The 17,162-nt window shown below is 38.0% G+C and overlaps 1 protein-coding gene across 2 annotated transcripts in view; it reads left to right on the forward strand.

Annotated features, from left to right (window-relative positions):
* LOC139114406 (transmembrane channel-like protein 1) overlaps positions 1-17,162 on the forward strand; it is a 54,128-nt gene that overhangs the window by 21,815 nt on the left and 15,151 nt on the right. For both annotated transcript variants that reach the window (XM_070676125.1, XM_070676126.1), the window contains 13 exons: positions 905-1,124; positions 3,309-3,446; positions 5,185-5,260; positions 6,308-6,389; positions 7,012-7,115; positions 7,799-7,891; positions 8,936-9,075; positions 9,615-9,762; positions 10,230-10,273; positions 10,963-11,119; positions 11,527-11,636; positions 13,316-13,385; positions 15,169-15,357. In XM_070676125.1, coding sequence (XP_070532226.1) covers positions 905-1,124; positions 3,309-3,446; positions 5,185-5,260; positions 6,308-6,389; positions 7,012-7,115; positions 7,799-7,891; positions 8,936-9,075; positions 9,615-9,762; positions 10,230-10,273; positions 10,963-11,119; positions 11,527-11,636; positions 13,316-13,385; positions 15,169-15,357 — 1,571 coding nt within the window. The remainder of the gene's footprint in view (positions 1-904; positions 1,125-3,308; positions 3,447-5,184; positions 5,261-6,307; positions 6,390-7,011; positions 7,116-7,798; positions 7,892-8,935; positions 9,076-9,614; positions 9,763-10,229; positions 10,274-10,962; positions 11,120-11,526; positions 11,637-13,315; positions 13,386-15,168; positions 15,358-17,162) is intronic.

Raw genomic sequence — 17,162 nt, forward strand, 5'->3', positions numbered from 1 at the left:
ATAGCATGGGTATCGAGTTTTCTTCTCTGCGTAACTGCATTGCACTTTTTTAGTCCAGTGCAGTTAATCAGCGTCTTGCGACAGATGGCACGTTAAGAGGGGTACTTCGTCACAATTCACTATTACTTTGATTCCCTGAAATGCGTTGTCGGCAACGACTGAGGTCTACAAAAGTTTGTACCTCGAACGAAAATATGTGCGCGTTATTAAGTGTTATCTTTGCAAATGATGCATTCAGATCGACAAAAGGCAAACTAATCCATGATATAGCTCTGCAAGTGTGCGGGGCTGCCCGTATTTCAATCCACTGTAACTCCGTTTGTTAAGGACGGATGAGACATACAAAGAAAAATGTCTTAAATTTTACCAGCGTACAGGGATTAACCCATCTCGTCTTGATATGAACAACTCTTTCATTCAATTAAACATTACATTTGCATAAAAATAACTGATGTGAAATGAGTTAGAATGTTATACCTGAATTTCTGATGTGACTGCCGTGTTGCCTTTTCCTTCTAGTATGTCAGTGAAAACTCATCCAATAAATGCCATAAAACATATCACAGCGGGCGACTCTTTTCAACAAATGGCCACAAATCGTTTTATTTACGTTCAGCGCAATACGCTCATAAATGTGCATGGTATTGAAACATTCACAGCTCTGACCAAAGTTCTTCCTGTGTATCGCTAACAATCTTTTTTGTACCATGCTGTTTGTTTAAATACTAGTATTTTTCGTGTAGTTTTGACAAAACGATTAAAATTTAGCTCGTCCATGATTCATTTCAGTAATACAATCGCGATATGCATGTAAATCCATGTAATACCAAATGAGGGCACATGCATATCCCAAAACATGTTCCACTTCTCTGAAAATTTTCCATTTTTTGATTTCACTGGTCAGGAGACGAAATGTCGGCAATTCAGATAGAGGAAGCGGGTAGACGATACTCAACGCAGTCGGAGTTCGAAGATGAGGCCGATGAGGACGACGTGTACAAAGTCTTCGTGCAGCTCAGAAAACGGAGGAAAACTCTGACCCAGGCAAACAACAAAAGCGTGAAGAAAAAGAAAAAATCCAAATGTGAAAACGCCGACGATACCTTTGATATCGATGATTTCAAGTAAGTACAGATTTCTCGTGAATCATGGCATTTTGTACTTTTGTGTAGTTTTAAGTATTCTACGACCTCGTATAATTATGAGGGATAATACGTCCCATCATTTATGATTACATCATAAAACAATGAATGATTATCACGCATCTTTTATTCATACATTGCCTAATCTTATCATGTCGGCAACATTTAGGCGTTTTATATATGATTTTCGGAGTGTTGTTTTCAATTTTGAAACTTAACGTTCCTTGAAGACGCTGTTTATAAAATGGTTCCACAGGAAGACAGTCAATGCAGGTCTTGTAGTTAATTTGTATGTGTGCAAATGGCTGTGGTCGGTGAACCTGAACAGCTACACTTTGGTAGCGCTGAACACTGAAGCGGAGAACACACCAAACGCGTTGGCCGAGCACGATGTGAACCTGAAAGAACACAAACTTAGCTATTAATAATAAAATTTCGCACGAGGCGACACGAATCAACAACATTACCTATTTGCGTTGTTATTTCTCTCCCCTTCAGCTTTGGTACGCAAAGGTTGAAATTAGGAAGTTTACCATTTTCAATCTTTTACTGATCATTTATTCAGCATAGTATTTGTCAACAGTCAATTTGCCTGTTTGTAGCTAGAATACTTTCTTTTTACATAGTAACTCGAATATTATAAACGATAAATCATCTCAGAAGCCAGCATAGATATTCAGAAGCCAGCATAGATATTTTATCACTAATTTTTGTTTCCGAGAAAGTCTGGCGTCTTCTAGCGAATGAAATCCAATAAAACGTAAAACGCTTCGTTATTCTTATTTTAGTCTGCTGCAAAAACTTTCATTTGACATTTACAATCTTCACGTAGTCACATGACGCCGGCAACCTGTCCCTGATGTTAGTGTTGCTATGTTTTGGGGCGCGGCTTCGTTCAATCAGAGATGAATTGCCCCTTGTGAATAGGATAAGTACGATCTCGCTATATTTTAGCTTCTTTTGTTACTATACTCAGGAGTCATTCAAAGTATGCGAAAAACACGATCGCATTGTATTTTTATATTTCTATAGCCTTCTTGAAAATGATCTCAAAGTTTCACTCACTTCACCTCATACATCGACTGATTTAACAAAGGTGTTTTGCAATGTAGGACAATCGCTTGTCTCCAAGATGATGTAGTTTAGACGATAATCGATGATGGCTCATTTTTGCCATGTGATCGTCTGCATCGATGACTGTAGAGCTCCGAAGACAAGGTTCAACGACACCATAGATCAACTCTATAGAAATGTTGGGGCTACCTTGTACTTTGATTAGTCCGACCTCGAAATCCACCATCTGGCGGGCGTTGCCTTGTCAACAAACTGTTTTTGTTTATTTTTGTCGAGGACATTAACTGAGATACTGACATTGTCCCGACACATTTATATAAATTTAACACAAACAATAAACGGCATTTAATTAGCGTTCACGATTAAATCTTTCAGTGCAATCATCACCACCCTTCCGAATTTCAATTTTATTATTAAAGGTCCTTTATCATTTTTCAAAAAGAGAATGGGCGGTCAATGCGTGCGTAGTATTCATAGCCAGACAATAGAAAGAATGTAACTAAGCATAAAATGTCGGGGTTTGTACTTCGAAAGCGCAGCTACAAATATTAATGGAACAAAAAATGAAAGAGTGCCGTCGATACAGCGCGTGTTTATAGTTTATACTTCTATGAATGAATGAATGTTATGCTTTCTCAAAAAGTGTTGAACGTTGCCTCTCCAAGTCTTAAAATTACAAAATCACCTTTCTTTGCTATGTGCCTTGTTAGTTAGTTAGTTAGATAGATAGATAGATAGATAGATAGATAGATAGATAGATAGATAGATAGATAGATAGATAGATAGATAGATAGATAGATACTATTGAGATCTGAAGTGGATCGGTAGGATCAATAAATGGACGCGATAAAACATGAACATACATAGATACATACATACATACATACATACATACATACATACATACATACATACATACATACATACATACGTACGTACGCGCGCACACACACATACACATATACATACATACATACATACATACATACATACATACATACATACATACATACATACATACATACATACATACATACATACATGCAGGTACAGTAGACAGACTATATGACATTGATATTTTTTTATCGCTAGAAATATGCAAGTTGAAGATGAAGCACCTGAACTTGAAAACCAGGCCCAAATTTTCCAGTATGTCCAGAAACAGAAAAGGATTCTTAAAGAGGTCAAGTACCAGCCATGGAAGATGAAAACAAAGAAAAACGTCATCCAGTAAGTTTTTAACAAAATAGATATTGTGTTTGTCATGTCGTAAAATATTTTGCACCATTTTTAGCTCTCAAGGTATTATATATCTTACATATCTCAAAACAAGTGTTTCAAGGCATTGTCATTATAAAACACTTTCTTCATTGCTATTATCACCGGGACTGCCGTGATGTCTGTCTGTCAGTAAAATGTGTCTGTTTAATTCTCTTTCCTAATATCTATGCGTGAGTATGTATGTGTGTATGTATGTACGTACGTACGTACGAACGTAAGTCTGTCTGTCTGTCTGTCTGTCTGTCTGTCTGTCTGTCTGTCTGTATGTATGTATGTATGTATGTATGTCTGTCTGTCTGTATGTATGTATGTATGTATGTATGTATGTATGTATGTATGTATGTATGTATGTATGTATGTATGTATGTATCTATCTATCTATCTATCTATCTATCTATCTATCTATCTATCTATGCAAGCAAGCATGCATGCATGCAAGATGCATGATGTGCACGCATACTCTGTTTTCCGAGTAATCTAATAAGTTTCCGAGGGTGCGACGTTGCTTTTGCTTATATGAAACATCTATATTGTATATTGGCTAACCAAGACAGGTTTATAACATCTGCGGACGTTCGATTGTTTCGGCGCCTAGCAACATTCACTACCCATCAGCGACACAGGGCCTTTCAAAGGGGATTAATAGTATCGCATGGCCACCTATAAAATCCCTGTTTAACAAACCTATGCATATGCCAAACGGTATGCAGGATTGAATAAATTGCATTGTTGTCTGCCCATATGTGCCGCTAGCCACTTTGTTCACTGATCAAAATATTGTTTTCGGGAAAATCGCACGAATGCCGCAGCTTGTAACAAACACATATTTTATAGTTTGTTTGTATTCCAACTCTTGTGATGTTGCTAGTCATTGTTGGATTATTTCAAGATTCCGAGTGATCTCTTGGGAGGGACATTTTACTGATTGCACAGTTTGGTACTTTTGTGTCGTTTGATGTCGCTCACTTTCTGATCAATGCATTTTCTCGACCACCACATTTCCACAGGCAGATTGTCGTGCTTCTTGTCGGTGTTAACGTCGAATATGCCGCTGGTTACCTTTTTTGATTCCGCACACACGTGGAAAATATATGCTTAAGTTGACTGACAGTCCTAGGTTGAGGTTGGCCTTTCGGTTAAGCGTTCCACATATCATTCGTTATGTGTCAATGCAAGTCAAAAGATTTGCTTTCAATGCCGTTTTGTGTGTACTCGTTAATTAAGGACAGCATCGTACAAAATAAGACTAAACCTAATAAACCTACTGAAGGTGAAAACATAATTAAAATGTACCTTTTCTTTATTTATGATCATTGATATCCGAGATCCATTATAATGTGTGGTCATTTGAGAAATAGCGCGCGCTGTTCTGTTAAATATTTTTAGAAGCAATTAACAAGCCGTCGCTGGTGCAACAGGTGAGATGCTGATAGCAACCGTTCACGCTAAACATCCACAAGGAATTAGTATATGCCAGTTTTGACAGTAATCTGCAAGTCGAACTAGATATCTTGAAAATGAGACGACAGCAAACAATTCAGGGATTTATTTTCGAGGTGAAAATAAATCCATTTTCCCACTACGAAATGCTGTGAAATGTTCACAGCCATTTTGAAAATATTATAGGATGACTTCATTTTCTTGATATGAGCTGACAAGTAGTTGTGCTCGTTTTTTAACTCATTAGAGCCGCCAAGACGTACGTGAGTCAATATGAAGGCCGACTCTCACGACGCCAAGGATATCTAGAGCAGGGTCAAAGGGTAAGTACTTAATTGGATCAAAATTAAAAGGTACAGTAGCTGCGACTTAAATACAATTTTCACTTTTTTTGTCGCTTAAGAATATTAAATGTTCTACTTTTTTCTATAAGGTATGTGAAATACAAAGTATTTGCCTAACCAACAGGATGCATTGTATATGATATGTAATGCTTTTGTTGAATATGCATTCTCGTCGGGACTGAAACTGCTTATCAAAGTTTGGCCGTGATGACTCAACAAAAGTGAATGGTCGCTTTCCAAAATAAATGGGCGGACATTCTGTTTTCATAAAAATGAAAGCATGTGTGTGTGACTGTTGTCAAACGTAACGAGTATCTTTAAGGGCCATAAGTGTAGATAGGACAACACTTCTAAGAGAGCCATCAATTGTTGCAAACTGTTGTATCGAAACGTATATCTATATTCGAGGGTGAATGAAACTTGCACACGATCGCTATCTATAGAGAACAATGGAAATATACTTCCTTGAAGGAGTTCTGTGTGTGTTTGAGTTAACATAAAACACACTGACAGATGTGTATGACAGGATAGCTTTTTAAGTGCACGTGTCTTTCGTATTTCTGAAAACCCACAGTACACGAGAAATGAGATTTCAGGGGACTCGATTCGGTTGGTTTTATAGTGTAATGAGTGCCTTAAAAATCGCTGGCGATCAGTTGATGTAAGATGTGAGTCTCTCGTGTCCATCTGTATTTTGTTTCACGAAAGCAGGTATTTGTAAAATTTACAAGTCAGAGCCGGGTACTCATAGACATATTGCACTGTTTTCCGACATTGACTCCTTTTTTGCTATAATGTTGATGAAAATGTTGGACAAATCAACTCTTGGTGATTTGTCCAACATTTTCATCAACATTATAGCAACGTGGTTTGCACATTGGTATCTGGCGATATAAGTGTGTCAGACACGTGTTCAAACTCTCCTAAATCTCAGAAAAAGCGTAAATATTGTCATAAAAATCCCCTTTCTGTCCAGAGTTATGTGGTTTTTGAAGGGTAAGCTTGTCTTCCTCCCATTGTTTGCAGTATTGGAGAAAGTTTCGACGGGACTGGGATAATTTTGTCATACTCTTTCTGCCATGGGAAGTTCGTATCAGGACTATTGAAAGTGAGTATCCAGTCATATTGATCCCCGAATCAACCATTTTAACCATTCAATAACTTTATGTTTTATAAAATGATGTGTATTTTTAACCAGGAAACCTTACCGCAGGAGAGTATTGTCCTTTTGCTAAGTGTATTAAAGGATTACAGTCGTTGGCACTTCGCGAAGTTGGAATGAGAAGTTTGCATCGATGGGGATCGAACGTTACAAAAAGTTGTATTTCATGTTATACACTCCTACATAGCTCATTTGACTTGCTTCAACCAAATGTTGTATAAGCAAAGTAAAGTGCTCGTGAAAGAGGAAGTGGCACATGCGCAGACAAGATTACCTCAACTCGGTAGGGATGAACGATACCAACCCGATAAATTTTCTTTGACGTTACTTAATGGGCAGGCGCGCAGCTTTATAGCAAAGTAGTCAGGTTTGTGGCTGCTTCGTAATTATTGTAAAATTTTAAGCACATGCTGATGGGAGTCTCTGCTATTACATCATCGTCGTTAAACTTTTGCTCTACTAGAATCTCGCCTTTACGACCGTATGCTCCTTTTATCTGTAGACTGTACGTTAGAGGCGTTGTCCTAAGATTTTGTCCAGTTTCCCTACATGCCTTTCGTCCTTACAGGTCATTTTGGGTCATCAGTAGCATCATACTTCGTCTTTTTACGATGGTTGCTGGCGGTGAACGTTTTGTACGGGTTACTTTGGTTGCTGGTGGTATTGCCTGAGGTAAGATAGATCAGAGTTTCATCACTTTTATAGCTGTTAATCCTTGTTAATTCAGACATTACGCAGACGTCGACACAAACTCATTTCGCAATGGACGGGGCCGCCTTCCATCAAAGTCACCGCAACTTACGAAGTGAAAGTTCAACAACTTAGTTATTGATGTGTCCTGTCTCAACTTTTGTCACTTCAATTATCAAAGGAATTTAGACGGCGCCGTTGACTTTCGCTGACGTTGAAAATAAAATCGCGCGCATGCGTATAGCAAACGAAACATAGCGTTTTTATCACAATCCACTCACACTCCCAAAACGAAATTATGGGACTTCAAAAAGTTTATCTGACGATGACATTTATATTTGGCAATTCTTCCATAGACGATATAATTTGCTGAAACAGGTGATGATGGAAGTTTAATTGCTTACAGATTTGTGGACGACAAACATATCAAAACAACATCCATGATCGGGTTCAATGGTGATTGTGGATTGCGCAGTCACGATTTCGTGGCTGAAAACCGTGGCATACTATACATCGTGTGAATTTGTGCACGATAATCGAAATACAGCAGGATCCCAAACCCCTTAGACGCAATGACTTTAGTTATCATGCCAATGTTTTTACTGTCCGCTACCGCTTATGAGAGTCTTCAACTGTTTGTTGCTATCTTGTTTTTCTATTTACAGATATTTGTTGGAGAGTCTGGCACTTCTCGTAAGACGGTGCCTGAATCGGAAAGGGGGAACGCCATGGATTTCGACACCGTATTAGACTTTAATGTGAGAAAGCCTTAGTCATTCTCTTCGAAAACTGATATTATCTTTATTTTGTAAATTAGACCGTGTTGTTAGTTTCCGCCTTCTGTTGTACAGTATTTAATCCATTTTTCAATGTATACTAGTATTTAAGCAATAAGGCACACCCAACGACGTTATACCACTCGATTTTCACCAGCTCACGACATATATGCACGAGCGATAGCGAGTGGCTACATGAAGTGAAATGGTCAAAATCGAGTGGTATACGTTCGCTGGGTGTGATTTATTGCTATTATATCATAACAGTATATTGGTATTCTGGCTTGGAAGGCCAAAAAAAGGATTTTTGCTCTTGCCGAGAGCTCGCGTGTGTACCAGTCGTGGTATATCGCGAATACACTACGGTTCTCTTCGCGTCTCGACCAATCAGATCGATGTATTTGCGCCACCACTATACTGATATGATAAAATTTACATAACATTGCTTTGTGTTTTGTTTTTGCATTGTTCTATACTGTACTAACTAGAATTACCTCGCGTCGTATGCGTCCACGCTTCGTTGTAACGTTTCATTTCTACTGTGAATGAGTTGAGTTTGGAAAGCTTATTATGATATTTATAACTCGCTGTTGTTTGTCTGGTTTTATTTTCTTGGGTTGTCTCGTGTCGTCTCGTGCTATGTTGTACCAATGCACTATTGCAATGTTTATGTCATGCAGTATTGTATAGCGCTTTGTCACTGTACGATTGATTGATTGCTGTGCATTATGTTTCGCTGCGACATGACGCGCCACGTATAGTCGCGTCTGCTGTTGTAACGCCCGGGGCAAGGGTCTTATAAGCGACTGCATAACATTGCCATGTAGATAGATTTGTTGGGCAAAAGAAAAGTAGTTATGTGAGGATGTTGTTACATATTTAGTGAGTTCAGTTGACATTTGAAAGCGTAACTTAGCAACGACTATTGTCACGTGCTGTCAACGTCATCTAGGGTACTTAATATTTACTGGAACTGAACGGCAAGTACAAGTTAAAGATTGATCATCTATCTGTTTCTTTTCTAAGGGTTACTTAAAATATTCAGTATTATTCTACGGTTACTATGGCAACAGCAAATCCATTGGCAACGGATACCAATTGCCATTAGCATATTTACTGGTTGGTATAGCTACGTATGCTGTGACTTTTATCATCATCTTAAGAAAGTGAGTTAACATTTAGTGATTCAGAATTGTATCCGTGCAACGGCAGTTTGTGCCAATATTTTACTCTAGAGCTGAACTTCTTACGCAAGACAGGAGCAAAGCTCTTTGTTATCATGTCATACAAACGTCACACAATTGCACTATGACTGGAACTCTGCGCTTTGCCGAAATGTGCTATTGTTTTTGCAATATAATGTGGCTTATCTCTATAAAATATGCATCTATCCGCCTGTGCACCCAGTGACTCGAGCCTCTTCTTATTCCCAGAGACTGAGCAATAAAAACACCATTTCAATCGCTTGGTCTTGGGTGGCTTTAAACTTCGCTATTAAATGACCTTTGTCGTTTGCACTTTGCTAAAAACAATGAAGGCATCGATGATTACAAAAATCGTTCTCGCTGAGCACTCTAACATTAAATCATTAAATTTGACCCACTACAAACAAATGTTGTAGAAGAAAAGCATAATAAAACATACAAACATTCGCATGAGCAGACCTACCCGAACTCTAACTGTCGCCTAAAAATTCCATTTGCAGGATGGCAAAGAACGCACGAATGAGTAAGATGACCAGCCCACAGGATCAGTTTACGTTTTCATGGAAGTTATTCACCGGCTGGGACTTCATGATAGGAAATGCTGAAACAGCGGACAAAACAGTCATCGCAAACGCTACCTCATTCAGGGTGAGTTTTTGAAGGCTTTTGATTCCTTCATATGAGAGAGAGAGAGAGAGAGAGAGAGAGAGAGAGAGAGAGAGAGAGAGAGAGAGAGAGAAGGAGAGAGAGAGAGAGAGAGAGAGAGAGAGAGAGAGAGAGAGAGAGAGAGAGAGAGAGACAGACAGACAGACAGACAGACAGACAGACAGACAGACAGACAGAGTAGGTTTCCTGCATCTAAGCTTTTGTCTCACATTTACGATGTTCACACTAATGGAGCAAAGCTACTTTGCGTTGGTACACTGACCATAGCCAGCATGACGATCGATCTTCAAATGGTAGTGAAGTCAAATAGAGCCCTGTACATCTTTGCTTTGTAAGAAAACTCAGATCTTCATATTACGGTTGCCGATTTTAATTCGCAGTTTGATGTAAACAGTTATACGTAAAGTTTCTTCAATGTACTTTTTATCGATTTTGATTTTTTTCTGCAGGAAGTAATAATAGAACAACAGGAAAAAGAGAAAGACGATGACAGGTACCATAGTTTTGTTATCATGATTCACAGTCATAGTGCATGATGGGTAAAATGCACAGCACAATAGAACGCCTTTTCAAAGCTATATGTAGCGACATAGCCACTATTTGTGATGTGACCGGGGTTGAGAAAATAGGCAACGACTACAGAAATTTTTCGACTCCAAGCCTGTATTTTTATTCATAATGACTAACGCGATAAAATGCAAAAGTACGGGCTTTTAATTTTCAGTTAACTATAGATGACTCATACAAATACACTGGTATAACTCTTGTTGCGGTAAAAAGTGCTCAAGATAGTAGGTATACATAGATTGGAAGACTTAAACCTTTGCTCAAACTCTCTCAGAAAAATCTTTTAACTTTTCTTTTTCAAAATCTATAAAAATCAGAGTTAACCGCGCAAAGTTTGGTACTAGAGACACAAACTACCTACAACTTACCGATATATGAAATTCAAAATGGCCGCTATCACAGGAAAAATGAAATTTCGATTTTCATAAACTAGAGCGGTGAAAACTTTTCCTAGAGTGACTGCAAAACATTCAAAACGAGCCCCAATAAGCGGTAGATCAAAAAAGTATTGTAAAATAAAAGAAAACACAAAAAAACTTGAGAGTCCAAATATATGTTCCCGAGGTCCGCTCTACCTTGAGAATTGTGTTGAGATTCGCTTTTTCTTATCTGCAGGAAACTACTAACAATATTTCTTCGAATACTGGCAAACGTGCTTGTGGTTGGAATACTGTGCGGTAGCGGCTTTGCCATCTACAAAGTTGTACTGAGATCAGAGGAATTTGAAAAGGTTGCCGACAAGTCGACGCTCAGCTGGTGGGAAACAAACGAGGTGTGTGGAAAGTGATGTTGCCGATTGTAACCTGAACGCCGGTGTCTTTTTGGACACGGGACAACTCATAGATTAGACGACGCGATATGAATCATCAAGCGTTGGAACAATGTCGCTATTTTGTATAAGTTGTGTGATAATGTCAAAATAAATTTATATTCGTGCTCATATACACACGCAATATACATCTACACCCAAGCAGTATACCAGTAAAGCGCGGCCAGTCAATGTGTTTAAACCAACTTGAAAATAGAATTACCTACCAAGACATCCAAATATACATTAGAAAGAGACGGAAATAGGAACAGGAATTCACTCACTTTGCTGAAAGCGTTATTTTAAATCACTATTGACGAAAATGAATTGAAATTGCTAAAATTCATAACTTATATTTCTATATTTACAAGGTATCTATAGTGGTCACGCTGATAACTTTGATTTGTCCAAGTGTCTTTGAGATTATCGGCGCCATGGAAGGGTACCATCCGCGTGTGACGTTGCAGTGGCAACTGGCAAGGTATGTATGCGTGGACTGTAATCCATTGATTAGGGACTGGTCAGTTTCTTCGGCCTGGGGGGGGGGGGCGGTGGATTATTTTTTGCCGACGTCAAAAAGTGGCTGAGCCCCCCTATTCCAAATTTTGAAAACAGGGTGACCCCCCTATTCCAAATTTTGAAAACAGGGTGACCCCCCTGCACGCACGTCACGCGACAACTGTAATATGTAATAATATAATACTGTAATATATATATTATAATATATATATTATAATATATATTATAATATATATATATATATATATATATATATATATATATATATATATATATATATATGTTATATTTTACATACATTTATATTTTAAGTCATTCTGTGTTTTAATGAAATTGTTGGCATGTCAGTTGTAAGATAGGAATTTCAAAGTATCAATCTCAAAGTTGAATACAGTACATTTTGAATGAGCTGTGAATGTATTTCACACTTTCTATGCTTAACCAGATGTCCTGAACTGTTGTACAGAAATGGATGTCAATCATTAATATCAAACAGGAAAAAAGCAGTAAATCAAAAACTTTGATGGGTGTTAAGACTTGCCAGCCATCCAATTAAATCTCCTGAGGAACCATAGAGAGGCATTTTAGCCAAATCTGATGTGTGCAGAGTCTGAGATGACCTTTTCTTGTAACATTGATATTTGTGCATGTTGCTTTCTCGTACTGAATTCTCATAGAGAGAACAGAAAAGTATCAGGAATTTGTCATGCTTTTCATACGAAATGCAGATTTCATAATAGTACACTTTCACTTAGCAACATCAAGATATCTCTGGCATATATCTCTGATTAGTATGGCGCCCGAAGGGCGCGGAGAAAAATATGAAACATCCTGATATCTCTGATATATATGTCTTGTATATTAAAGTAATGCGCTTGAAGAGCACGCTGAAAAATATTGAACATACATATATCTCTGATATATGTATGCCTGATATGTTAAAGTTGGGCGTGCTGAAAAATATGTCTGATTATTAAAGTTACGCGAAAAATGCAACTGGATGAAATTTGTGGCTGACACGATGCATTTTAGGCAATGATGAGCCTGTGTCGAAATTCAAAAACACACTGACCCCCCCTATTGGGCATTTCAAAAACATGGTGACCCCCCTATCACCAAAGTCAAAAACAGGGTGACCCCCCATGAATCCACCGCCCCCCCAGGCCGAAGAAACTGACCAGTCCCTTATATGCATAGATTGTATGCTTGAGCTAGATTAGAAATGTTAAAGTGTAGAACCTTATCTGACCTAATGTGGGAGCAATCGTAGTGGAAGTCATGCATAGCTGATTATACCTCTCAAAAAGAATTGAAAAATTTCGGTGAAATGAAATCTTTCTCAGGGATTCACACCCAAAATCTATACTAATTCAACCTGAAATTTTGATTGCAGCAAAACAGCATATCCATTTCAGCATACCTCACTGAAGAAAAAAGACTTTACTATTTATTTCTGTATAAACAAAAACCACATCTTATTTATGTGTGTTTGTATTTGTGTTTAGCATACCTTGGGTTGTCGGTTCGACATAAGAGAGATGTGATCGCAGGCATCCATTCGTATACCACTAGGTTGTCTGACATACCATCATCGAAAAGTTCATGTTAGGTTAACATTTTAAGGCAATTCTTACATTTCAGAATCATGGTGCTTTACATGGGTAACCTCTATACCTTGATAATTGCATTGTTAGGACGTGTATCCGATCTCGTAAGTATAGGTCATGTTTTTTTGTTCTACCTATACTTTTTTTTTCTGAAAAGGGGAAAATTTCGCCAACTGAAAACTGTATCGCTTTGCAATAGTCTGTGCTGTCGCTGAGCCGACGGGACTGAAACAAAATATTGATAAGTGTCCCAGTGGATTCCTTAAGGTATAGGCGTGTGGCGTTATCGCCAGGAAATTTTGTTTCGTTTTTGTATGCCTGCAAGCCAATGTGGCTATAGTTGATCAAAAGCTTTGTATCAGAGGTATTGCATTGCGTCTTGTCTTCGGGACATGAGTCCATAAAAGTTTGTTAATGAGCTCAATGTGAAATCCTAACATAAAGTCAGCATTTCCACAGTATGTTTCTTGCACAGTATCCCAGATCAGTACAAACACTGGGAATTTTTAGAGTTTTAATCATATTAGTTAAGGCTTATTTGTTTTTACACTTCTGAGTTGATCAAATGGCACAAAATTGCAAAAATATTTCTGTGAGAAGAGCACTATAACAACATCGTCTGCGTGTCCAGGCCGTGCGGACAGATGGTCATATGGCAATCAAAACTTCGGGAATCAATGAGATCAGCGAAGAAAGGGCTGTACATTGTCTTGGTTAGAAATAAAATTGACTTTGATAAAAAAGTCAGTCCACTAGCTTCTAATAGACATCCTTGCTTCCTCTTGCTTCTGTCGGCGTGGTATTCTGTACATTTCCTTAATTCTTTTAAATATTTCTCAGATGCTAAGTTCTTCCATCTGCCTGTTCTTGCTAATATTTCAATCCTCTATCTACCTTTCTAACTTGGATTTCACTAGGCACATCAGGTAAGCTATTCGGCTAATCTTAGTCTGGTCCGCGCATGCATTTTGGACGTGCAGTGCCCCTGCCCAGCAACTATTCAAGTCCCGTGCCGAGACCAAGGGCCAAGGTCGTAACAACTTTCGTGTTTATTATCATGGCATTTCCTCGACAGATTTTGACTTTAGCCACAAAATTTTAGTTGTTTATGTCGGAAAACAATAGAAATAATGTGTACTCTTTGATTTTTTTCCAACCTCTCGACGAAATATGGACGACCGTAGCCCTTTAAAATCATGATTTGAAACTTTTGATTGCGAACTTCAAACTCCCCTATCCTTTCTTCAACCCTCTATCATGTTCTGATAAGTAAGACCTGCTCATTGCGTTCTCTCGACTTCTCCCTCTAAGCATAAGTACCAACTCACTGCACACACAAATTACAAAACGCACGAAAAGGGTAGCCACAAGGAAAACATAAATGTCTCATTCTGCCCGGGGGGTTTTTTGCCTATATTCTGTGTGAGCAAGTCATATTTCATAGTAATTGAATAAAATGTCATTAAGATGCCAACTCGGCTGCAGACATTGTGAAATTTTGACATACTTGGACACAAATTATACAAAGACTAGTGTCTCAGCTAGGACTACACAAGGTTCAATGTGTGACAAGTGCGACACTAGTCCTACGTGTATTTATGTCTTTTGATCCGACGGTTCCACGCAACAATGAGAGGCGTTATCCTAAAGGCGGCGTTGACAAGTCTAGACTGGTAACCATTCTAGATTATGCAGTCAGGTAGACGCCGCAAACTGATAAAAGTATGAATTATGGCGCAAAATCCATTTCTATAATTAAGACGCCCGTTTCAATTGAGGAGTTGCTTATTTTAATATTTAGACGTTAGCAGCGGTGATAGACTTGAATGCTTTCAAAATACTGCTATTCTCTTTACTAATAGTTTTAATATATTTTTGATTAACTAGACGGAAAATTCTGGGGCAGAGTTCGAGGGAAGCGAAGGCAATATCGAAGCCTTGAAACGATCGCTGAATCATACCGGGGACGCGGTGATGGGAAATGCGTCCTTCGCAGCACCGCTGTTCGGTAATAACACATACGGCAATATGACAACGCGGGGACGCGATGGATGCTGGGAAACTTTTGTCGGGCAGGTCAGTATACTAACGAGTCACATAGATTTGATCTAACCAGCTTACAGTGATTATATGACTTTATTGAGGCATTGGTTATTATAAAAAAACAACGTTCAAGACACCATCAAAGCGTTTCGCTTATTATACACACATACACTCTACCTACACTATGACGGGCGATCGAAATTAAATTGAAGTCATAATGCAAAGGACAGCAGTCTGTACTTATACATTCAAGTGGAACGCGCCTCTGAGACAGATGTTCAAACTCTCAAATTTTACCATTTTTTCAGATCTACCGCTTGTGCTTGCTTATTATAGAGCTCTTGGAGCAAAGGAACTTTAAACCGTCTTATTTTTTTTTGAAAACCGACAATTTCATTTGTCCCCACATGCTTAACGCATCGATGGCGGCCATTTTCAATTTCAAATATCGGTACAGTTCGAGTTCCACTGTACCAAAATTTGTACGGTGATCCCCCATAGTTTTGAAAGAAAATTATTGAAAGATTCCTCGAGGTAAATAAGCTTCAGCAAAAGTTTAAATATTTTGATTCCGTTGCACATACTACCTTTGTATTACCCCTATTTGTAACAATCAACCCTATTTGTAACAAAATTTAATTTTCAAAAAAACTTTGCCGTATATGTTGAAATATTAATAAAATATGCATATTTGTATGTTTGAGGGCAATTTTCTTTTTTTTCCTTGTCAAAACTCATTTTTCCGAAACTGCTTTTGTTACAAATTGGGTTGATTGTTACAAATAGGGTTGACGTGTCAACCCTATTTGTAACAATTAACCCTATTTGTAACAAAACCTAAATTTCAAAGAAACTTGGCCGTATTTGATGAAATCTTGATGAAATATACATATTAGTATGTTCGGGGGCAATTTTCTTTGTTTTCCTTGTTGAAACTCATTTTTCCGAAAATGCTCGTGAGATTAAATTTCGTTGTGCAGGTTCCTAGGGATAAGAGCCCTACTCGTAAGATATAATCAAGTCGTGCAAATACATGCCAAAGGTTTGTTTCGGGGCAATTTGCACCATTTTCGGTCAAAAATGTTAAAAATCTTGTTTTCTGACCGAAATCATACTAAACCTATATTGGGTTAACTTTTGTTACAAATTGGGTTGATTGTTACAAATAGGGTTGACGTGTCAACCCTATTTGTAACAATCAACCCTATTTGTAACAAAACCTAAATTTCAAAGAAACTTGGCCGTATTTGATGAAATCTTGATGAAATATACATATTAGTATGTTCGGGGGCAATTTTCTTTGTTTTCCTTGTTGAAACTCATTTTTCCGAAAATGCTCGTGAGATTAAATTTCGATGTGCAGGTTCCTAGGGATAAGAGCCCTACTCGTAAGATATAATCAAGTCGTGCAGATACATGCCAAAGGTTTGTTTCGGGGCAATTGTCCCCATTTTCGGTCAAAAATGTTAAAAATCTTCTTTTCTGTCCGAAATCATACTAAACCTATATGGGGTTAACTTTTGTTACAAATTGGGTTAATTGTTACAAATAGGGTTGACATGTCAACCCTATTTGTTACAATCAACCCTATTTGTAACAAAATTTAACCAACTTGAAACAAAACCTAATTTTCTACAAAACTTGGCCGTATTTGATGAAATCTTGATGAAATGTACATATTAGTATGTTTTTGGCAATTTTTATTTTTTCCTTGTCGAAACTCATTTTTTCCGAAAATGCCCGTTAGATTAACTTACGTTGTGCAGGTTGCCTAGTATAAGAGGCCTACTCGTAAGATATAATCGAGTTGTGCAGATAGGTTTGTTTCGGGGCAATTT

The sequence above is a fragment of the Ptychodera flava genome, chromosome 16 (assembly GCF_041260155.1).
Source record: "Ptychodera flava strain L36383 chromosome 16, AS_Pfla_20210202, whole genome shotgun sequence".
Classification (NCBI taxonomy): Eukaryota; Metazoa; Hemichordata; class Enteropneusta; family Ptychoderidae; genus Ptychodera; species Ptychodera flava.